Source organism: Lemur catta, chromosome 14, assembly GCF_020740605.2.
Source record: "Lemur catta isolate mLemCat1 chromosome 14, mLemCat1.pri, whole genome shotgun sequence".
Classification (NCBI taxonomy): Eukaryota; Metazoa; Chordata; class Mammalia; order Primates; family Lemuridae; genus Lemur; species Lemur catta.
In genome coordinates, this window is record NC_059141.1 from 63,889,823 (window position 1) to 63,912,615 (window position 22,793).

Consider the following 22,793-nt stretch of genomic DNA (forward strand, 5'->3'; position numbering starts at 1 on the left):
CTGGGACGTCCATATTGCTCCTCTTATTTTTAGGTTCTGGTTGCCCACAGGTGCCTTCTACGCTAATTCATAGGGTTGAGTGACCTGTCCTGTGTCTGGACTTAAATGCATCTCCCTCCAGAAAGCTTCCTCTGACCTCCAGCTCAGGTGCTGTCATTCCCTGATCAACATGCTCATCACACCGTACTGCAATTACTTGAGAACGATCTCAGCTCCACCGGATGGAAGCTCCATGAGACCAGGAGCCATATCTGGCGTACTCACTGCAGTGGAGCATAGCACATGCTTAACAAGAATTCGCTACTTGAGTAGAATGAACCATCTCTCTGCTGTGCAGGACACCCACGGTGAAATCTGTAGCTTATTATATAGTTATTCTATACTATATATTGTATAGTAGCAGCTTATTATTCTTTATCTTCCTCTCAGCGTCAGCATGGTACATCTATCAAACGAGGAGAAACAGTAAAATGAATCTACTTGAAACATGGTGTAAAAAGATGAGGGTTTCAGGAAAGAGAAGAGAAATCTTCAATGGAATGAAAGGCGTACGTATAACATACAGTACAGGCCAAGTGCGCAGCAGCATTTGGGCTGCTCGTAGCATGCACAGTAGACTCTACCACCCTCTAGATCACTAAGATTTTTACTGGTCAGACAAACTTTTATTTCCTTCTAAAGTCAAACTTTTATTGAGCACTTAGGCTGTGCCATCCATGCAGCCCAATGCATGGCTTACACTAGGCATTCAATACACATTATTGTAAGGAAGGAGGGAGGGAAGGAGGAAGGGAAGGCCACACTTAAGCAATTCCCATTCTGTGCTAAAGCTTCACACCTAAAAGTGGAGAATGTATGGACAATTTTGGATAAATATTAAAAGCCTGTAGTTTTTGGTATTTACTTATTTATTGATCACGTGAGTTGTGTGGGACTCCATCTAACACTCAGGGCATTGTATGCATGTTTCCTAGAGAGGGGCCCTATACTTGTGGGTTCATTAGCAGACTCTGCAGATAGGTTTGAACTGCTTTATCTTTTCGGACATTTAATGCTCTAGTAAGACAGGGAAGGAGATTGTCTGAGCCGGCACAGTTACGAGTCAATTCCAGGATGTGTGAGACAAAGTTCAAAGAGAAAAGATAAAAGCGAAATTCCCAATGTGGGGGAGGGGTGAAGCTGTAACTTAACTGCATGGTTTAGGATGACAATCTATGGCACGGGACATGAAAGTTAGTGGGCAAAGAGAAAACTGGCAGCTCAGGGGGAAAAAGGAGGGAAGAGATGAAATTTCAAAACTCTCGTATATACAGAAAGGCAAATAGGAACTCAGTGCCGTCACAGGCTACTGCTAAATATGAAATCATGCACTTTGGAGGGAAAGGTCATTCTCCAGCTCCAGCTCTAAAATGCTGGCACCCTAACCTAACACCAGTGTTTATCTGAAACACACAATGTGTGTTCCCACCGCTCCAACTTTGTTCTCTAATATCATATCCCCCTACAAGAAACCTGAGCTGCCTGGTGAGTGGCAACCCCACGTCTGGGGCAGGAGAATGCTGGATGAGCCTGCTGTCTTCACTCACACAGGCCAGGATTCTTTCATAGATGAAGAGAAACGGCAGCCAGGGAGCTGCATAGGGGTTCCCACAAAACAGACTGCAGTAACTAGGAGACCCTGTGAAGGGCCAAAGTTCCCAATTATGTTCAAAATGGACAAATAATACAAAATGAGGTAGACAGAGTCATCCTTACCAATATGGGTCAGTTGATCTTTTCCCAGTTACAGAAAAAGAAATGCATGACTTGTGGTGGCTGGATCAGTGATACCCAGCAGAGCCCACAGGAATGACTGTGGGGAAAGTGAATTGTCATTTTACTCTTTGAAAGAAACTCAGCCTCGGGGCCACCCAGGAAAGGGTGGAGTGGCGTCGTGGTGGCGGAGGCTTCAGGGAAATGGACTTCTCAGACTGCCAGAAAGGGGGAGGAATATTCAGGACTAGGCAATGACACTGCTTTCTCCTCTGCATCAGGATATGGCCTAATGCATTACTAATTTGGCTCAAAATCCAGGAAAGATGGACATTTATAGGCATGTCCTTAAAGAGAAGCATGTAGATTGTTAGAGTAGGTTCTTCCAGAATGGTGATGCTCATTGGGTGTGAAAGTGCATGGCATAGGTTAGGCAAGGCCTTTTGTGGTGTAGACGGTCACCACATCTGCCTGCCCCACCCCCGGGGACCCTGGGAACGGGAGAGGCTAAGGCAGATTCGCTGCATCTGTGCCTGCCTTGTGTGAGCTACTCGTTCCCAGCAAAATATTATTTCTTCAGCTAAGTTGGAAACTCACTCTAACCTTGAAGTCTGTGTGGGGGGTTTGGTCCCTTCCGTCCAACTGATAACCCAGAGGAAAGGCTGCACACTGGTGCGTGGGACGGCGGACACCTGAACCTGACCTGGTGCCTGGTCTCGTGACACGTTTCAGGAAAAATAAATAAATCAGGGAGACATCAGGAAACCTTAAGCTCTAGGATGCTAAACTGTCTACATTTATGTGAGTGCTTTCAAGGGCTCCTAAGGCCACTGGATCTGTTTAAGGCAAATGGAACGAATGAAGCTCTTCTGCTTATCACACGACACACGACAAAACAAATTCCAAAAAGGGAGAATGCTTAAAAAACAAAACTAATCAATCAGATTACAGTCATCGGAGTGCTGCATGATCACTAAAACCTCCTGTCTCTCAAGGAGCCACCTTCCAATTGTCCAATTTGTTCCCAGATATTACCTAAAAGAATGCCATCATTCAAAGAGTGTCAAGAGCAGATACTCTAAAAACAGAAGCAACACAATAATTATCCCCACCGCTACCTCTGTCTCTAAGCGGCTCTGTCACCTGTAATTCCTAGGTGGTCATTTTCTTTTCCTCCTGTTGGGAGGGGGAGGAGGAAGAATGGCTGTCCTTAATTGTTGCTTTGTTTGCTTTATTAAATTCAGAGTCATTATCTAAAATGGGGGTAATCTCATTAGAACTTAGACTGCTCTATTATTTCTTGGGATGGGGTTAATTTCATATTTGCAGAGTCATAAAGTAAAAAGTCCAAAATCCAATTACAAAGGCTTAATTTCATAGCAACTAAAGAGAAACATTTCTATCATAAAAGAAAATAAATACTACGCTACTTCGGGAAACGATTTGTCAGGAACCAGGGGCCTAGGAGCAGGGTCTCCATTACTGTCATTCAACTTTGCATGATAATGCATCACACAGGGTTTCCAGTCTGCAGAAGGGAATAAATTTAATCAGCTGAAGTCAAAGTAATCAGGCTAAAGTTGACACATTTTAAGAAAGGTCAGCATTAAGCACATTTTCTCATCCTTAACTCAGTTACCATGTCATGGTCTCTGAGTTAGTATTCCTCCAGCTTGAATCTATAAAATGGATGTCTGCTGCAAAGTGCTAACTATGTTAGGACTAACAGGATTTATTTCACATTCTATTATTTGTTATTCCTTATAATTTTCCATGTGTCATGCTGGAAGACTGGTGAGGTAATGTGATTAAGCTGAGAGTTGAACAGCTAAATTTATATTAGCAAATCAATCTGAATTTGTGCATAACCCAATCACGGTCCCACCGGCCATGGGGAGGAAATTCATTTGCTTACATTATTCTTTAACTCAGTTATCATTTACCAGAATTAGATGGTGAAGTCACACGTGCTTCACTGTTGGTATGGAAGCACCACTGGATTTTGGAAACAACTACCCTAAGTTGCTCTCCTCTGGAGAGCTGGCAGACCTGCCTCAGGGAAGGGACATGGAGTGACACCCTGGCGTGAACGCACTTTGGAGGTGGCAGCCTTTATCAGGTGGGGGCACTGCCTACTCCTCAGTCTTTCAGGCCACCACACCCCAGCACTTCCCCTTCGTCCCACCGCTGACCCACTCTGTAGACACGGTGCCTGCGGACAGAGTCTGCTCTCACCTTCTGAAAGGCCTCCCAGAAAGAGCTCCTTTGACATCTTTGTTTCCAAAGTTCCAAGGGATTCCCAAGACGGTTTAGGAACAAATGTGGATCCCACATCAGATTCCAGCAAACATTCCCTACTCGCTCACGTGACTCAGTGGTGGAAGAGTCTGGAAGAGGCTCGTGGGCCCATCCCTCCCCACCGCCCCCTGGAGCAGCAGTGAGCTGACAACCCTAGTCCTTGGAGAATAATGGCAGCTCCTGGCGCCTCTGGCTGCTCAGCAGTGACTTGGCACCCAGGGAAAAGACAGCACATTGAGTGCCAGCGATGACTTTGTTAAATAAGCTTCCCGAGTGTTCGCCCCTTATGTGCTCTCGTGATAGTGTGATTCTGAAATGATATTGAATCTGTGAGACACCATAATGGCTTTGCATTGCTAATTCTAGAAATGCAGTCCCATTACTCAAGGGCTGACACTCCAATAAGATGCTTCTGCCCACAGAGCAAAGCAGAGCACTCTTCTATACTGGACACAAAAATACTTTCACTCTCCAAAGTAAAAGCAAAAGTTTCCTCTCTGTGGAAATTTGCTTTTCAAAATGAACATGTCAGAAACAATTATTCACCCAATAGAAAACCAAAGTCCTGACTGTTTTGGACATGCCATCCCTGTTCCTACCAGAACATGCCAATCAAGCTGAACACAGACATATGAGGGAAAATGCGCCAAACAACAGCGTGAAGTGCAAAAATCACTTAGTTTTCAGTTCCTGGTCTTAGACTGAAACTCAACAACACCTTTAGCAGTTGTGGGATTTAACTTCGTCAGTGAAGCTCTCTGTATGTCTCTCTGCCTGCAACATTAGAAGATTGGATCACAAGAACCTGAGGTCCTTCCCAGCTCCAAATTTTCATTAATTCTTGATAAACCTCCCCTTTACCTGATTCTCTGCTTTACATGTCTCTCTCCATCCCCTGACCTCATGTAACGTAAGATCCACGTGTCTTCCAAAAGGCATTTAACTTTCCTTTTGTTTCATTTAAATCACTTGCACTGATTTTTTGGCCCTGTCATTAAATCACTGTTTGGGTTCTTGTCATCTGGAAGACACATGATAATTATGGTCATGATGTCACTCTTGGATGGACCACTCATGATGCTGTGGCCACACCAAGCACCTCAGACTTAGGACACCTGATAGTAGCAGCAGCTCGCACCACTATCTGACTGACATCGGCTCTGCAGAGAAATAAGGGAGGTGAGGGGAACTGAACACCGTTCTCTAAATATTAAACAGGTTTTGCACAGAAATGGTCATAACTAACTAAGTTAGGTTGATGTTTACCTGATTCGGGAAGTCAGAGCAACTTTGTACTTTTTTTTTAACTCACCAATAATGAGGCGTGGTGTATTAATTTATCAGGACCATGTGCTTTTTATGGGGTGGTGCTGCACATACGCACGGGAAGTCCCAAAGTCAGCCCCCTGGGGGATGTTTGTGTTTACTTCTGCTCTTCTCTCATACAGCATAAAACAAAAGAAAAGAGAATTTTTAAAAGGCACAAACCCTGCGGTCCCCAATGCCCAGACTGCAGACCAACGCCAGTCCGTGGCCTGTGGGGAACGGGGCCGCACAGTAGGAGGTGGGCGGTAGGTGAGGCGAGAGAAAGAAGCTTCATCTGCATTTGCAGCCACTGCATACAAGCATAAGCTCTGCCTCCTGTCAGATCGGGGGCTGCATGAGATTCTCGTAGGAGCGCGAACCCTACTGTAAAACGCGCCTGGGAGGGACCTCGGTTGTGTCTCCTTGTGAGAATCTGATGCCTGATGATCTGAGGTGGAGCTGAGGCGGTGACGCCAGCACTGGGGAGCGGCTGCAAATACAGATTATCATTAGCAGACAGGTTTGACTGCACAATGAATGTAATGTGCTTCAATCGTCTCGAAACCATTTGCCCGCCCCCCGTCCATGGAAAAATTGTCCTCCATGAAACTGGTCCCTGGTGCCAAAAAGGTTGGGGACCACTGTATAAACCCACAGAGACAAAAGGAATGAAAAGGAAGAACAGCAACAAAACTGGGAAAGCTGTAAGATAGAAAAGATGGTAGGGATGGTATTTACTGTATTTCTTTAATTATTTTAAGATAATTTGATGATCATTAACAATAATACAAAAACATATACTTCTGTTACCCAAACATGACAACCCAAACTTGCTTGTCCCTCTGTCCCCACTGTCCCCACACCTTTCACTGTGTTTTGCCTCTTTTCCCAGCTCACAGGTTCTCTCCCCCATGAGCCTTCCTCAACCAGGTAAACCAAAGCTGGTCTCTCCTACTTCTCTTTCCCACAGCAGCCTGCGCTCAGTGTCTAACAGGGATTTACCACATTGCATGTAACCACTGCTCACTTATCATTATCACCAGTCTATAATCTCCCAGATGGCAAGGCTGTATTCTACTGCGTGTCCCAGGCACTCTGCACCAGGCCTGGTAATTCACAGATGCTCAATAAATGCTAGTCAAGTCACCAATGGAGCTGTTTGGTCACCACTGGTTCAGGCTCCACCTCCACTGTCTACAGTGTTGCTAGGAAGTAGCTGCCTACCAGGGACTACATTTCCTGGGACCCCTTACTCCCAGGCAAGTTCTGCCCAAAGAAAATTGGAGACAGAGGTTAAGGCATGCCAGTTCTACACCTGAATAAGAATGCACTGTGCAATTCTCTCTTACCTTACACCTTACCTGCTGGCTGAGTAAGGCTCAGGTGACAGCTGTCCTTGGATGACAATCCCCAATCATTGATTGGACTGTACATCAGAAAGACATTTCCAATGTGCCAGGCTACTGAGAATATGGGACTTACCTGTTACAGCACTTAACACTACCTCATACAGGGTGCTCCCTACCTATACAGTGGCCTGCTGAATAAACACACGCAAGAGCAAATGTGGCAAACGTGGTGAATACCCACGGAAAAGCCAATCGTAAAGGAAGACTCGAAGTCACCTTGAGGAGATCCAGTTTCAGCTGCAGCTCCCCTTGAGTGGATGAGCACAGAGCACCCACAATGATGCTCATGTACTCCTCGGTGTTGATGACTGACAGCTGCTCCAAGATGCTGAGCGAGGTCTCCCGGTAGCACTCGTGGTCCAGGAAGATCTTGATGAAGGGCACCATTCCGTGGTCTTTCAGGACAACTGGGGAGCAGACAGACAGGACAGGGCTAGAGTGATGGGGGCCTTGAAACCTTCAATCACAAGGAAAGTTTTTTCCGACAATTATCAGAGTTCATTTTACTACATTTTATGTTTCTCTCTTGTCCACTGGTATGTTTTTTTGTAATCCACACCCACTATTAAAATGAGAACAGTAAAAAAGAAACTGTGGAGCTGAGAATTAAAAAGAAAAACAGCTTCTTCTCCAGTGAGAATTTTGCTTTTTAAAAAAGAAATCTCTTGACTAAGATCTACCCACAGGAGATAAGTTCAAGATAAGAGGAATAAGCCTGAGAGATCTATGGTAAAACATGGTGACTACGGTTTATAACAGTATGTTGCATTCTTGGAGGGAAAAAGAACAGAAAATTACCCCTTATTTTTAGAAACCTAAGTAATCTAAACCTCAACTAGATCTACCTCTCCCTTGATTCCCCCGTAATTCCCTAACACAGGGCAAATGACAATTCTCTCTCTTCTCTCTGCCCAAATTCATATAGAAAGCAAGCCAGAATATAAGTTAAGAACATATTTCATTTCTAGGTAGTTTCTTGGGGACAGAACTAAAGAAATCTGGCTGGCGGTATGTTTCTGTTTAAATGTAATCCAAAGCATTTCTTCCCCAGGATTGATAGTTGGATTAATCTCTGTGGAATAAAAACTGAGACACAACCAGAACCTCAAATGGCTTGATTATCTGCTTGAGCAGGTAAGATTTCTCCAGTTATGGGTCAGGTACCCCATGCACAGAAATCACCTTGCAGGGCTGTTTAAAAGTAGATTCCTGAGCTCTACTTTAACCTACAACTTATTACATATCTGGAAGTGAGCCTAGGAATGTGCCTTTTAACCAGCGGCTCCAGGGAATCTTTTGTAGACTAATGTTGGAGACTCTTTCTCCGCTATAACGAAATAACTTTTTACATTTGGTGTAATTAATCTATGAGGGCCTCAGATAAAGAAGCCTAAATCAACAAACTTACTGACAGGACTTTGTTGGTGTATCTGTCTCATACTGTAATATACATATGCATATATATTTTATGCACATTTTTTTAAATCTAAAAGCCATATGATTTTAGGAAACTAGAAAGATTTTTGAATGGATGGAGCTGCTAAGTCCATCATGGCTGGGAGTATATCAAATTATGTTTCTTTAAAATAACTAGCTTTCTTCACATGTATTTTACTGTTGGGATATTAAAAACTCTATAGCCAGTACAGCAGAATATTAATAGATTGCACTTGAAAAGAAAGGAATGGGCTCTGTGTTCTCATAAATTTAGAAAATTTAGAAAATGCTAGATTAAGCCTCGCCTCCCTTCCCCCTCCCCCTCCCCCTCCCTTCCTCTCCCCTCCCCTCTTCTCTTCTCTTTTTCCTCATCAACCTTCTTTAGTAACCTTACAAGTGAAACGTGTCCACTGAGGTCCGTATCTACCAGCTCACTAATGATCAACTGAACATCAGCAAACAGTCAACCAAAGGGTTGACGTTGGCCATTAGCCACAGTGTTAGTACTGATTATTCCTTGAATATAGCCCGTGAACACTGACATAAGTAGCCAGGAAATAGTAATGTGGCACCAAGCAGTGACAAGGCAAAGCTGGTACCAGCCTTACCTGCATTCCGAACCGACCCTTTCAGAAGCGTGGCCACAGTTCTCAGCATCACACAGGTGAGTTCTCTTTCCAGATCCTGAACACCAGAAGCAGACTCTTTGTTTCCTGCATATTTCAGAAGCGACAAAAACAACAAAGATTTAAGTACATATGGTATGACCCCTCATCTCTGACTGCATTAGTGTTCTATCCTCTTAAGGAGATGTGAATACAATGCTTCCATTACAAGGCAGTGTGCATCCCAGCTCATAAGACAGACACTACTACAGCAGAAGCAGGGGTTTTCCAACTCAAACACATCGGAGTCCCCTGCAGGGCTTGTTGCTAAAATCCAGAGCGCCATGCTGGGTCCCACCCCCAGAGTTCCTAGCTCAGTGGTTATTAGATGGGGCCTACAATATGCATCTCTGACAAGTTCCCAGGTGACACTGACAGGGCTCGCCCAGGGACCACTCTTTGAGAAGCACTGCCCTATAGGATACACGGAGCCCTTTCTCCTTGGTTTCCCTTTGGCCACTTTTGTAGTTTGCCATGTATGTCTGGAAGGCAGGACTGCCAGCTGATGCCTGAGCCACAGAGAAGCTCAGGAAACCCTGGAGTCAACGTGGCCCCACTGGATCCCTGAGGGCAAAACCAGGTACCTTTGGTTACCATTGAATCCCCGGTGCCAGAAAACTGCCTGACACAAATTGGAAGCTCGATACATATTTGAAGAATGAATGAACTGAGTAATAGTAGAGTTTATTAACCAGGTGACAGAATATCTAAGAAACAGCAAGATACATTTAATAAAAGAAAACACAAAGTAGACAAGATGCATTAGCTCATAAAAAAGTTCAAATTCTCCTAGCTATGGTCATAGGTCTGGGATTGGCTTCAAAAGCAAATTGGATGTTAGGCTACTGAAATGCAATACCCAGCTAAGACAACATAGAAACACTAAACAAAAAAGATGCAAAGACTTCTCAGTTAAATGCCAAGGAAAGCAGGGGAGGCAATATGTTAACTTCACTCATGATGGGATTTAAGGCAGGACGTTACTGAGCTGTAAAAGGAAGCACATAACAAAACACTGCCAGGGCCAGCCCGAGGCCCAGATGCACAAAGCATCCCAGGGCTCAGCACCCACAGGCCTGATCTTGTTTGCAAACATCCTGGGGAGGGTGTGGGTCCTGCTTGGCCTCCAAAAGGTGCCTGAGCAATGGCACTGAAACTCTAGGGATAAGGTGACTACACTGCTTGAGCAACTGCTGTATGCCAGCGCAGCAAGGGGTCCTTTTCAGATATTTCCTCATCTGAACTCACAATATGCCTGTGATCCAGGTATCACTACCCCCATTTTACAGAGGAGGAAACAGGCTCATGGAGGTTAAGTAACTTGCTCAGGATCGTTCAACTTGTAAGAAACATGGCCAGGATTCCAGCCAGGGCTGTGTGACCCACGCCCTCTCCCTCAGCTGCTTCCCACCAGACAGGCCCAGGAAACAGACAGACCAATGACCTGAAGCACAATACAGTGGGACAAGGAGAAGAAGGAGAGGATAAAAAGGTGGAGAGAGGTAAGTGGCCAGATTCCTGTGTCCCAGTGTCCCTTCTCCAGGCTTATTTCCCAGAGCAGCAGGTGTAGACAGACTAATGGAAAGACAAGAGGAGCTTGGAAAAGAGTTTTCTACCCGCTTCCCATTTGAAAGTCAGTGGAGGTGGGGGTTGCAGCCCACCATGTGGGGTGTCCCCAGCAGGACACGTAGCATGGGGCTTGGGGAGGCAGGGAAAGAGCCCAACCCCTGAGTCACCCTGCACCCCAACAAGAACAGAGTTCACAGCCCCATGGGGCAGCAGGGGCCACAGAGCTTGAGACCCCAGAGTGTAGAGGCCAAGGCAGGGGAAGGGGACATTGCCAAGGAGCCACAGGTACACCCCAGCAGGGCACCTACACTCGGTGGGAGTGCTGGCCAGGGAAACCCTGGTGACCTCTTTCCCAGTGGGAGACCACGGCTGACAGTGCAGTGACCCAGGCAGCCCGTGTCCCAACAGACCCCAGAAGGGCTCCAGATCCCTAGGCCTCTCCAAGTTCCCATGCCTGAGGACCTGTCACACCCTGCTGTCTCCCCATCTACACACCCGGGCAATGTCTAGGGCAGGAGATATCCTAAAGCCGAGAATTCGCAGGGCCTGAGTTAGCCACAAGTTCACCGTCCCACTTGTCTCTTCATGGGGAAGACTGGGAGGCTCCCTGCTGTTTGTGAAGCCCTGTGTTCCCAGTGCCTTCCTAGTGACACAAGCATGTCACTTTCTCTACTACATTTACAGGTGGCCAGGTTGGCACGCAGCCCAGGTCTGGTTGACACTGCCCCCAGCCCATTCGCCCACCCCTCCTGACACCCGGTAGCACCTGACTTCCTCATGATCTTGGCCTGTCTCCGCAGCTGCGCCAGCAGCATGCCCAGGAGCCCCGAGTCCCGGAAGATGTCACTGAAGAGCGGGTCCCCACCAGCAATACTGAGGATGCTCTGCAGGGCCACAAGAGTGCAGGATGGCTCGGGGCTCTCCTTGATCAGATGCTGCACCTTCCGCAGGATCTCGTGGGGCACATAGTGCAGCTCGAACACCAGGGCCTCCAGCAGCCGGAAGAAGTGCACCTGCACCGGGGCCGGCTTCAGGGGCACGAGCTCCACAAATTGGGAGATGGGCTGCAGGGTCCACTCCAGCAGGAAGAAGTTTCGAGCATTCCAGGCCCACATGGTCCTGACAGCCGACAGGACTTGCGTGCAGAGGACAGAGTTGCTGGATTTGTGGAAGACATTCTGCAGGACCTGGAAGGCCTGAAGATTCTTAACAGTCACCCCTGAAGAGGAAAACAAGAATCACCCTGCAAGCCATTTCTCCCGCCTACCTCTAAATTAGGTGCTTTCATTATCATTAGGACAAGCTATTTGAAGTTGTTATTTTCTAGCTCCTGTGGGTACGTGTCTATCAGAAGTCCAGAAAAGCCAGCCACCCAGGACGTGAAGAAGGCCGGTGCTGCATTGCCCAGGGTGCACTGGAACTGTCGCCACTCTGAACTGAGATGTGCCATGAAGGTCAAGTATTACAACGGATTTTCAAAGGACAGCATGAAGAAAAGAATGCAAACTATCTCACTGACAAGTAGTTGTATTGACCACACACTGAGATGGCACTATTTGGTATATATTGAGTTAAAATCTATTATCAACAATAATTTAACCTGTTTCTTCTTATTTAAAATTAAAATTACATTGAAAATACATAGGCTGGGCGCAGTGGTTCATGCCTATAATCCTAGCACTCTGGGAGGCCGAGGCGGGAGGATCGTTTGAGCTTAGGAGTTCAAGACCAGCCTGAGCAATATCAAGACCCCGTCTCTACCAAAAATAGAAAGAAATTATATGGACAACTAAAAATATATACAGAAAAAATTAGCCGGGCATGGTGGCATGTGCCTGTAGTCCCAGCTACTCGGGAGGCTGAGGCAGGAGGATTGCTTGAGCCCAGGACTTTGAGGTTGCTGTGAGCTAGGCTGATGCCACGGCACTCTAGCCCGGGCAACAGAGTGAAACTCTGTCTCAAAAATATATATATATATAATGGACCTTGCATTTTATTTCCATTGGACAGTGCTGAGCTGGGAGGATTGGTTTCAATTGATTAATATCAAGTGATGTTGGAGATTATTAAGCAAAGTCAGTTTCATTTCTAGGCAAGCTGTTAAATAAACACACTTTCCCAGTCCAATGCTTCCTCTACCTTTTTCTCCAGCTTGAAGGTTAAGCTTCATTCTCCCTCACCCAGGAGGCACTTTGTCAGAAAGCTCCCTGACTCCAGCCCTCTCTGCCTCGAATACTAGCGATGTTTCTGAAACTCCGCTCTGATGCAGTCACTCCCCTAAACCACATTCATGCCCCTGTGTGTCTGCTGAAGCCCCATCTGCAGGCCCTCCTTACCCTGGTCCCTGCCTCTGCTCCACGGCAGGTGTCATTTCTCCAGACTTACTCAGCTGTTTCCGGCCACCATATCCTCCCCAGACTGTACTTTCTGCCTTTAAACTTCTCCCCTTTTATTTCAACCTAGACAACCTACACTTAGCCTTAAAACCCCCTTCATTGAGCCTTCTGTTTGGGGTTTTCTGAGTGACCCACCTTGGCGTCACAGCTGTGCCTGATGTATTTATCCTCCTGGTACCTAGCAAGCTAAGGTTCAGCATCCACGTGGCAGACCCTACAGAGGATGTACGGGGAGCAGACACCGGGCCTATTCACACTGGCACCCGCATGGGGCAGAGCGCCTGCTGCATGGAAAGAACTGGTGCGTCCAACCTGAGCTCGTTAATCAATAAATATTTCAGCGTACTGAGAAGTCTCTGACCTGCACCTGGGTGGCTGTTTCAGGGACATCAGTCCCCATTATGTAAGCAAATGTTACAGAGAAAGTCACACTGGAGTTGGGTGACAGAATCAAGCCCTCTTCCTTTAGTTGAGAGAGTCTTTGCCTTTATTGAGCAATGCTCCCTCTAAGTCCCACAGGTAACAAATTTCCTCACTGCACAAAGCTGAGGTCACACAGCTGGGAAAATCTATATGGGGAGATTTAGGATCCATAGACAGTCTCCCCGAAGGATATGACAGAATCAGAGCCTACTGCATCATTGACAGGTGCACAGAGAACCAGGGGAAGACCCTCGTAGCCATTCAGGGCTCAGCCCCAACTCTGCCAGTCATCCAGAGATGCAGAAAAGACCCACCAGAAGCCTCCTGGTAGAACTTGAAGCCTTCAAGCTGAGGGTAAGTGACACTGTCAAACACCTTCAGCTCTGACTTCCCACAGGTCGTCAGCCACACCACCAGCCCAACGAGCTCCTCCAGGTGTGGGTCCACTTCGCTCTGGGGCAGCCCGTCATACCTGTGGGGACAGAGGAGGCCAGCTCCCTGTACTTCTTGGACAGAGCATCCACCTTTGTTCATGGTGCTCCTCACAGGGATGCAGAGACAATGCAGGTCTGCAATGCTGGGGAAGACCCCAAGGGTTCCCACCAAGAGGCAGTTCAGCACCAAAAGGCAAGGGGAATACCCTGGGAAAACGTCACTGTTTGCAAACTTCAGCCTTGGATGGAAAGAAGTCAGAACCAGTGAAAAGCTACAGCATCTGCTCAGGAAAAATGACGTGTTGTTCTTCGGACATCGGCACAGTAGGGGCACCTCTAAAATGAGGGATGGAATATTTCAAAAGAGCAACAAAGCAGTGGGGGAAATGGCTTTATTGGCTTCCCTGTACTTATTTTAAGGTTGAGTATTATTTTTGCCTTCTAATGACAGGCAGGCGGGCTGTCTTGCTCTCGGTATTCCAGCTTGGCCATTTCTGGAATAAAAGTGCTCGCTGCGCAGCTTCAGTTACGGCAGAAAGGAAAGCCAATGCGCCAAAATGGGTCCTTACAGACGTTCCCCGGTACAGGCTCCTGTCCCCCTCCGGCCTTCCACGAGATGTCTGGGGAAACCTGACCACCCACTAAACCAAAGAAATGTTGAAGAAATGCTATGACACAGACCTCCATGGTGGCAACAGTCATCCGGTCACGGTCCAGACTAATATGAAATGTGGCATACCCAGAGGGACTGTTATGCTTAGCAGCCCCTTGGAGGAAGGCCCTCAGGCTGTGGTCATTTAACCACATCCTTTTCGAGACTGTGGGCCAAGGGTCTTCAGCCCCTCATCCAAGCCAGTGCCTTTAGACCCAAAGCCTGGCTCTGTGGTGAAGTCTGTAAGCGCAGTAGTAAACCACACCCCACAGGGGAGAGAGCGTCTCACACTTGCTGAGCAAAGCACAAGGGAACATACATGGTCTGGCCCTGAAGCAGCTTCCCCAAGATCAGTGGGAGAGTTTGGATCATCAGGAAATTTCCGTGATTTCCATCCCTTGCTCTCCCTAATCCCTGGCCCTGCCTGAAGATGATGTGACAAGTCAGCATAGGGGAAGTTTGTCCAGACTTGGCTGAACATGTCTTTGGGTTTCCCACAGCTCAAGGATTTGAGAGAGAACAGTTCACTTGGGAGCTGGTCCCAGAAAATAGCAGGAGGGGTGAGGCAATGTGAGACGGGGAAGGGAAGGAAGCTGATACAAGAGCATTCCCAAGCGAACTCATACTAGGCAACAGGAGTTAACCCTTCCAGGGACCCCTAGAGGCAGTATAGAGCTTGCCCACCCCAGGGGAACCTTGGCTGGATATGGACCACCAGCTCATGCCAGTCATGGGTCGAGAGCTGCTTTTGGAGATTGCTGATTCCCAGACACGCACAGCCCTCCAAGCACAGCAGCCCCAGACAGCCCTCCAGCACAGACAGGTGGTTCTGTCTGGGTCTGACACCTGGAGGTCAGGCCAGCAGGCATGCAGGCGACAGGTGCCACCAAGTGGACTTGGTAGAACTATCACTGCTATCACCCATGGATTCTCTAAGGAAATGACCCCCACACCTGTCTGCACATTGAATTACTTTTGCAATAGGAGGTCTCTCTGGCCACACTCTACTGAGCTTTCCATTTCAGAAGATGACACCTCATTATCGGTCTTCCTCCAAAGCACTCTGAGTAATTCTGAGGACCAAGGCTTTGGTGGTCCCATGTTTTCCCCCACCAAGCACAGCCACTTACTGAAGTAACACCTTGAGCAGCAGGGGGTAGCCCTCCGCATTCTCAAACTCCAGGAACAGTGTCGCAGAGACAGGGTAGGAGTCCTTCACGAAGCCCAGGATGAGGTTCACGGCCTCGCTGACCTCGGGAGCGGGCAGAGTGCCTGCCAGCCTGGAGAGGTTCTGGAGGGAGAGCCTCACACAGTCTGTGGCTGCAGGAGGGAAGCACAGTGCTGAGCTCCGAAGCAAGAGATTTTCAGCCAGTCACCCCCATCCCCCCACTGAAAGCTGCATGTCAACATGTGAATGAGAATTAATCCAAAACATGTTCTGCTGGCTCTTGCAGGCCCAGCAGGTAACACAGGAGTGGAAGGCAGCCGCTCAGCCCTCTGCTTCTAATTCCCAGAACCCCAGAGAGCCCAGGTCCATTAGGTAATGAGATGCAAGACACAAGGCCTGAGCCCACAGCAGACTTTAAGGAAGCAAAGTTGGAGCTCAGCAGGAATTAGCTTGTGAAAAGTGCAGGATGTATGAATACATGAAGAGGTGAGGGGGGAAGAGATGATGTGTTTTGGGTACTGAAGAAGCCAGGGGACTGGGGAGGGGGAGGAAGGCGGCACCCTTCCTGTGGGGCCTGGCCATGGGACCTGCTGGCTACCCCAGAGCAGTGGACAGCCAGAGTTACAAGAGAGTGGTCATCAGATTTGCATTTGGATGGATCACTGTTTTTAGAAATCTCTCTTTGAGAGAAGCCTCTCTGAGTGCTGGGAAAGCCACACCAGCAGATCAGGACCCGTACCTATGAGAACTGAGATTACGCAAGCTCAGCCTCTCAGCTGCAAAGACTCAGAAGTGCTCTGAAGTCTGCACGTCCAGCAAGGCAGCCCCCAGAACTGCCGGCTTAGCAGGTAACTGTGAGGTCAGCCCTGACTTCCTGACCCTCTCCTCACCCCATAAACCCACAGACACCACCCACTGCCCTAAGGAAGTAGTGCTTAGGTGGCAGGTCCCCACTCAGGGGGAATTTTCTTTCAGCATTGCTGTCTCGGGCATCAGAAAATAACACAGTGAGAGACCCCTGCAGCCAATGCCGATAGTTTCTTCTCAGCCACCTCAGACTCCAGCCTGTTGAGGAAGGGGTGCCCGGGCTGTGGAGCACCTCAGGAGACTGTTCACACTGGTCCTGGCCTCACAGGGAGCTCAGAATCCCCAAACTGGAGCCGCCATTCTGTCCAGGACTCAGTTACACTCAGAGGAGGGGCCGCCAGGCTTCCCCAGCTCTCACCAGCTGACTCCCTCCCTCTGTTACAGGAGGCCCCAGAAAGAACACAGCTCACAGGGCAAGTGTCTGTGGACAAGCAGATCACATGGGCGGGCTCAGACCCCCAACTCTCCCCAAAAGACCCCCTACCTCGGGGTTGGCACAAGAGATGGACTGCTGTGCTCAGCAGGGGAGCTGAGGAGATGCTGCACGGTGCGGGGGAGGTGAGCTGAAAAGCAGCTTCCTGAGAATATTCTCCTTGGTGCGAGCCTTGCAGAGCCTCTCCCGCCCCGTGTTGGGCCAGCAGAGATGAGGCCGCCAGAGTGTCCTGAGATCCTATGGGCCATGGTGACCTCTACGCATTTAGCATGAACTGGGTCCTCAGGAGACAGATGACGCCAGGGAGGCCCGGGCACCACTAACAAAATTGATCCCTCAGTGTCCTGCTTCTGATCAAATCCAGGTAATGAAGATGCAACTGATGCTGACACCTATGTGGCACCCACCACATACAGGGTGCTTTTAATATTAAAATACATCATTGGAGAACCACAGCACTTAAATAAGGTCAGCAGTATGATTCCCCCCATTTTACAGATGAGAAAATGGAGGCCCCTAGGTGATTAAGTGCCTGAGGTCACTCCGCTGTGAGGGCAGAGCTGGAGTCCACACCCTGGCTGTCCGACTCCAGACTCTGTGGCCTTAATCCCCAAGTGGAAATGGAGATGCTGGAGTCAGGCATCTCCAGGTTTGGAACTTGATTCTCTTCTTCACTAGCTGAGTAGCCAGGGCAAATTCTTCTACCACTCTCAATCTCTACTTTCCCCACTGCAAAACAGCATTAATATCTCTCTCAAAGAAACGAATGAGACAACGTACAAGCGGGCCCAGCACAGTGTCTGTTTGGTAGTATGTTCGTAGTAAATGAGTCTCTCTCCCTCCTCCTCCAGTGGAGGATCAGAATGAACAGTAAGTAAGACTGCTTTCAAGAATGGAGCCAAGCAATGTAGGATTATCTACTGGGCATGGTTGCTTATCATCTCTTCTTTGGCCCCAGAAATCTATACTGATGCTACAAAAGCATCCCATACTGTGAAAAGTGGGCTCTCAGCCTTTGTTCCCAGAGTTCAAGGGAAGCCCTTGGGTGGCCCACAGCCTGCACCTGGTCTCCTGGGACATACCCTGCAGGTATTGGATGATGCCGAGGTTCTGGGCCTTGGAGATTGCCCTCAGCACGCAGAAGGTGGGCTCTTTCCAGAAGCAGCAGCTGTGCTCCCGAAGACAGGTTGTGGCCATCAGTAGAGCCTGGAGGTCGCTTCCCGAGAGAAGTCCCTCCAGAGCTTGAGACTCGCTGCAAATGTTCAGCAACATCTGGGAGGAAAAAAGGAGAAGGAGAAAGAAAAGGAGAAGGAGGCATAAAACAGCCAAGGAGACCTGGTTAGGAGCCTCCTTCCTATGACCGATTTGTTCCCTACTTTCCTGGAGCACTGATGGGCACGTCTCAGTGGGAGGGACAGGACTGTACACGGTCACCCTCTGCCCCTGACCAGCAGGGTCAACAGAGCCGGTTTTGGAAAGGGTGGCAGGGGTTGGGGCTCAGGTCTGCTGGCATCATCCCTAAACAAGCAGTTGTTATCCTTTCCAAATCAGAATGACAAAGAAGTCATTGACTTCATGTCTTTTTATATACAAATACAGAAAAATGCATCTACAATTAAGGTATGGAGTTAACAAGACCCTGTGCTGTTTAAAAAAAGAGGTGTTCCAGAACTCCTGATTGACACTCAAACTCTACTTTTCCATCAGATCATGAGAGTTAACCTAGAACCTCCTGACTGGGCTTGCCCTGGCCAATCCAGCCTTCCAATGGCTAGCAGAGGGACTTCCAGTACCTTCCTACCCACTTGGGATAAAATCCAAACCCCCAGCACGGCTCACAGCACCCTGCGTGGCCTGGCCTGGCCTCCTCTCTCACTTTATCAAGTGCAGCTCTGCCCTGGGCTCTCGGTGGTCCAATGGACCTTCCCCCAGTTCAGCAGGTATCACCAGCTCCGTTCACTGCAATGAGCCCATGAGCCCCTCCTAGCCTGGTGACACAGCAACACTGGGCAGCATGGACCTGGGCTACTGATCCCATGTCCCCACCTCCCTTGCAGGTAGGTGAGGACACATGATCGAGGTCTCACCTTGTTCTCACCTGTCCCTGGGCTTGGGTGACCATTTTTCTGCTCCTGCCCCCTTCCTGCCACCCCCACCAGGACACCTCCTCTGATCCTGCCGACCTTCAGCTCCCGGGGTACATGCCATTTCCTTCAAACGTCTCCACTGATTCTCTAATATAAATCAGGGCCCCTTATCATCACTGTCCAGCACACTTTTGACTTTCCCTTCATAGCACATAAAAAATTTCCAACTATGCACTTATTCCTGGATCGTTTTTCCATTTGGCTCCTCTACCTTTCCGTCACCTCTGAAGTAAGTGCAGGTCTGGTAGAAGTTCTGTGTATTTTCATGGAATGAAATAATGACAACTCTTAGGGAACACAGACATAGTCTACCCTCGGGGCTGACATCCTGTCCTCATGTCCAGAGGACCTCGAAGACAGGAGCTGCACTAGTTCCCTGCAGGGCACATAAAAGCCACCTGGTAAAGATTTGTGAAAGGGCCTGGTATAGCATTCTGGGCACCCCCTAGAATCTGATTTATGTAGAGGCAAATGACACCTACATTCATTGCGAGGAATGCAGCTTAGGCGACAGCCCCCCATAAGTGGAATCTGAAATACCCCCCAGCAGTGATGAGTCGGCTTGAAAATCAGTCTAAAATGGATGTTTCTGGGGACACTCGTGCACGATGGACAGCTGCATTTGGAAATTCACTGAATGGTCACAGGCACCTGCTACATGGGAGACGCTGCCCAGGGCATTGGACACAGAGATGGGTCCGGCACACGGTCCTCCCTGCCCTCCCCCACAAGGTCAGAGAAGCAGGAAGAGTTTTCTGCAGAACTCAGCATCTCAGGAGCTGAGAAAGCAGAAACTGTCCAGAAGAGGGGAGGAGAAGGAGGTGAGGAAAGGTGGAACGACAAGAGGACACTGTGTTTGATGCTCAAGGCCTGAGCTGACTGCAGGGGGGAGGGAAGGAGGAGCCCACAGAAGAGCTAAACGCATGACTGTGAGTAGAAAACCAATGCCCAGAGCGCCAGCCCCGGCGCCTCCCATGGCCTCTGTGAGCACAGACCCCATGCTTACTCACCACGCCTTTGCTTGTAAGCCTCAGGGTGACAACACTACGCATCCTGGGACTGCAGAGAGGGCTCGTGGGAGTGACCCGTGTTATCAGAGGGGAAGGACGGGCTAGAGGGAGGAGGACCAGATGCCAGGGAGGGTGGGCAGGACCAAGGATGCAGACTGTCGGGAAGGAGCTTGGGGTGCAGGGCAGCCAAGTGGTGGGGGCACACCTTTCTGTGAGGGGACACAACCGCTTTCCAACCATTCAGGTATTGGGGGAGTAAGGGCAGAGGGCAGAGCCAGCCCCTCTGGGAGAACAGAGGAGCTCAAGACCTGGGTCTGGGAAGCACCTGAAGCATCTCTGGGAAGCAAGGCCCTCCTCACACTCACCTGCACAAACATCCTCTGAACTTGAACATCATTTTCAAAAAGCTCATCCTTTTCCACAGGAAATGCAAAGAAGAGGTAAAGGCACCGGAGGAGCAGGGCTGGAAGCCCAGACTCTGCAACCCTGCCCAGTGTCTCCTGCAAGGGAAGAACACGGGTGACCCAGGGTGGCAGAGGCAGTGGGGCCTGGGAAAGCCACTTCCTCTCTGGAGTCCAGTCCTTGAGTGTGAAATGCAGACAGTCAGAGGCCCAGCCAGGGCGGCTGTGAAGGTTGTTTGTTTATATAAAGTACCTGCTGTGTGTTCCATAAATGTTATTAATAGCTCCTCTATAAGATACACAGACTACAAGAAGAAAGGAAGGCGGGGAGAGAAAGACGGGGAACGGGAATGTGGAACTTAGACTTCACAGGCGTCCTAGCAAACCACACCAGCTGACTGTGGTCGGCCAGGGGCCTCCCGACCAGGAAGGGAGAGCGAGAGCGGGAGCGGTCAGGAGGGGAGGTTGGTAATAAGCTCGTGAGGATCTGATCTGGCCCTTTCTACCGTCTCATCCAGTCCCAGACCTTGCCAGGACTCACACAGCTCCAGGTGCAGATAGACAACCACACCTCACTAAACTGCCAGGGCTGCCAGGCAGGGGCCAAAAGGATAGGAGGCCGGCAGATATGGAGACCAGCCTGCACGCAGAGCTGCCTGGGGCCTTTCTCCCACAGGCTCTGCCTGCAGCCCACTGGGATTAGAGCAGCTGCAACCTCTGTGTGCACATATGTGCGCATGTGTAATCGTATATGAGCCCCTGTGGGGTCAACCTATGAAATATTGTCCATGCAACTTCCCACCGAGTTGGCTAAGCTGACAGACACATGGGGTAAGTTAGAGGAGAGAGGGAAGAATGTACAGTCTGGGCCACGCTCAGGCACAGACACAGGCTGCTGATCCTTATCCTCCTTCTGAAAGTTCCCAGTGTGAGGTATGATGTCTTTCTCTTTATTTGACGCCTTGCTGGTGGTGACCCCCTTGGGGCAGCTCTCCCTGTCCTCACCCATCTGCACCTGCTTCCTGCTCCTACTGCTCTGCGTAGTGCAACATAAGCCCTTGGGTTAATGCGTCACCACTCAGGCTGCAGAGTCCCTCCCCAGGGCAGACAAGCCCGCGTTCTGAGCTGCAGGCCGCTGACAGTGGTCCAGGCAGTTTATGGGGAGGAAAGTCAGGTGGCCCTCCCTCCTGCTAACTTCCCGAGCAGGACCGTCCCCAGACAGCGACTGCACACTGTATTCCTATCACACCTCCATGCACAGATCCAAACGCCCAACTGGTGTCTGTTCATCTAGTGAAGCAGCTGTGGAATCAGGTAATGGGTAAAGGCCAGAAGAATTTGGAGAAGTTACACTGAGGGCAGCGGGCCAGACTCAGAGCGGGCACTCCTGATAAACCCATGAGTCTCTGGGTCAGCCCTGCCCAAGACATCTGGCCATTTTTGCTAATGATCACAGCTGCCAGGGGCCATTTCCACCTGAGAGGACATCAGCCAGCAGCAAACCACTTAGGGAAGAAGCCCCAGGCCCCCAGCCTCATGATGGCAAGATGTGACTGCAGCCAGGGCGGGCACAGTGGGAAGGAGGAGGACCCGATGCCATCCAAGCATCATCTCTGGGCAAGTGCAGGACAAGTGCCTACCCGTGTACCTCGTTCAGGCTGAGTGTCACAGGAAGCAATGAAGAACAGTGGCTCAGAGCATGGGTTCTTGCAGTCATAGCACAGGTAAACCTGTTTTCTCATCACTATCTGGGCATCGCCATAGTCCCCTCATAAGGGAGATTAATTAGCACAATGCTTGGGACATTTGGGAAATGGTCATCGGTTATCAATCCCACACTAACCCTAGAAGAGAGGCATTATTACCCCAATTCTAAAATTAGAAATACAACCAAGTGGCAGAGACTTAAAACAATTTGCCCATGGTTACGCAGCTTGTCACTTGGAAAGGCAGGATTCAAACCTGAATTTCAGACTCTGAAGTCCATGTTCTGTACCAGAAGGGGAGTAGGAAGGAGAAACAATGTCAGTTTCATAAAAAGAAAGACCCCTTGGGACATGTCACTGCCCTGTGTGGCCGCCCCTCCGCACTGGGAGGAAGAGCACCCGGGGCAGAGGCCAATGGGCCTGGAACTCACCGAGTCTGTCCCCGTGAGCACGTACACTGACTTCAGGAGCAGGTAACCATCCTGATCCACGTCCCCCTTCCACGACAGCAACTGCCAAGCCGCCACCCGTGCTTTCTCTGGAAGAAAGTGTCACCAGCAGGGTGTACAGTGACCTGTCCAGCTCGCCTCCCTCCACACAGGGCATCATCTCCCCAGCAGATGGGCCTGAGCATCTTTAGAGGACTCTGGCCTCCTGCCTACACACCTCCAAGGCCACCCAAATCTCTACCAAACGTTTCACACTCTGCCAGAACAATCTC

General features: G+C 49.2%; 1 protein-coding gene and 1 long non-coding RNA gene across 2 annotated transcripts in view; one reads left to right on the forward strand and one right to left on the reverse strand.

The window, feature by feature from the left end:
- Positions 1–22,793, reverse strand: part of WDFY4 (WDFY family member 4) — a 296,219-nt gene that overhangs the window by 225,141 nt on the left and 48,285 nt on the right. Inside the window, exons 4-11 of the mRNA XM_045569053.1 lie at positions 22,504–22,610; positions 20,331–20,465; positions 17,891–18,080; positions 15,471–15,660; positions 13,569–13,726; positions 11,202–11,654; positions 8,810–8,914; positions 6,981–7,171 (exon numbers count right to left, since the gene is read on the reverse strand). Of these exons, the coding sequence (XP_045425009.1) occupies positions 6,981–7,171; positions 8,810–8,914; positions 11,202–11,654; positions 13,569–13,726; positions 15,471–15,660; positions 17,891–18,080; positions 20,331–20,465; positions 22,504–22,610 (1,529 nt within the window). The remainder of the gene's footprint in view (positions 1–6,980; positions 7,172–8,809; positions 8,915–11,201; positions 11,655–13,568; positions 13,727–15,470; positions 15,661–17,890; positions 18,081–20,330; positions 20,466–22,503; positions 22,611–22,793) is intronic.
- LOC123650319 lies at positions 225–899 on the forward strand. Its single transcript, XR_006739319.1, has 2 exons — positions 225–347; positions 430–899. It is a non-coding gene; the product is annotated as an uncharacterized LOC123650319 (long non-coding RNA).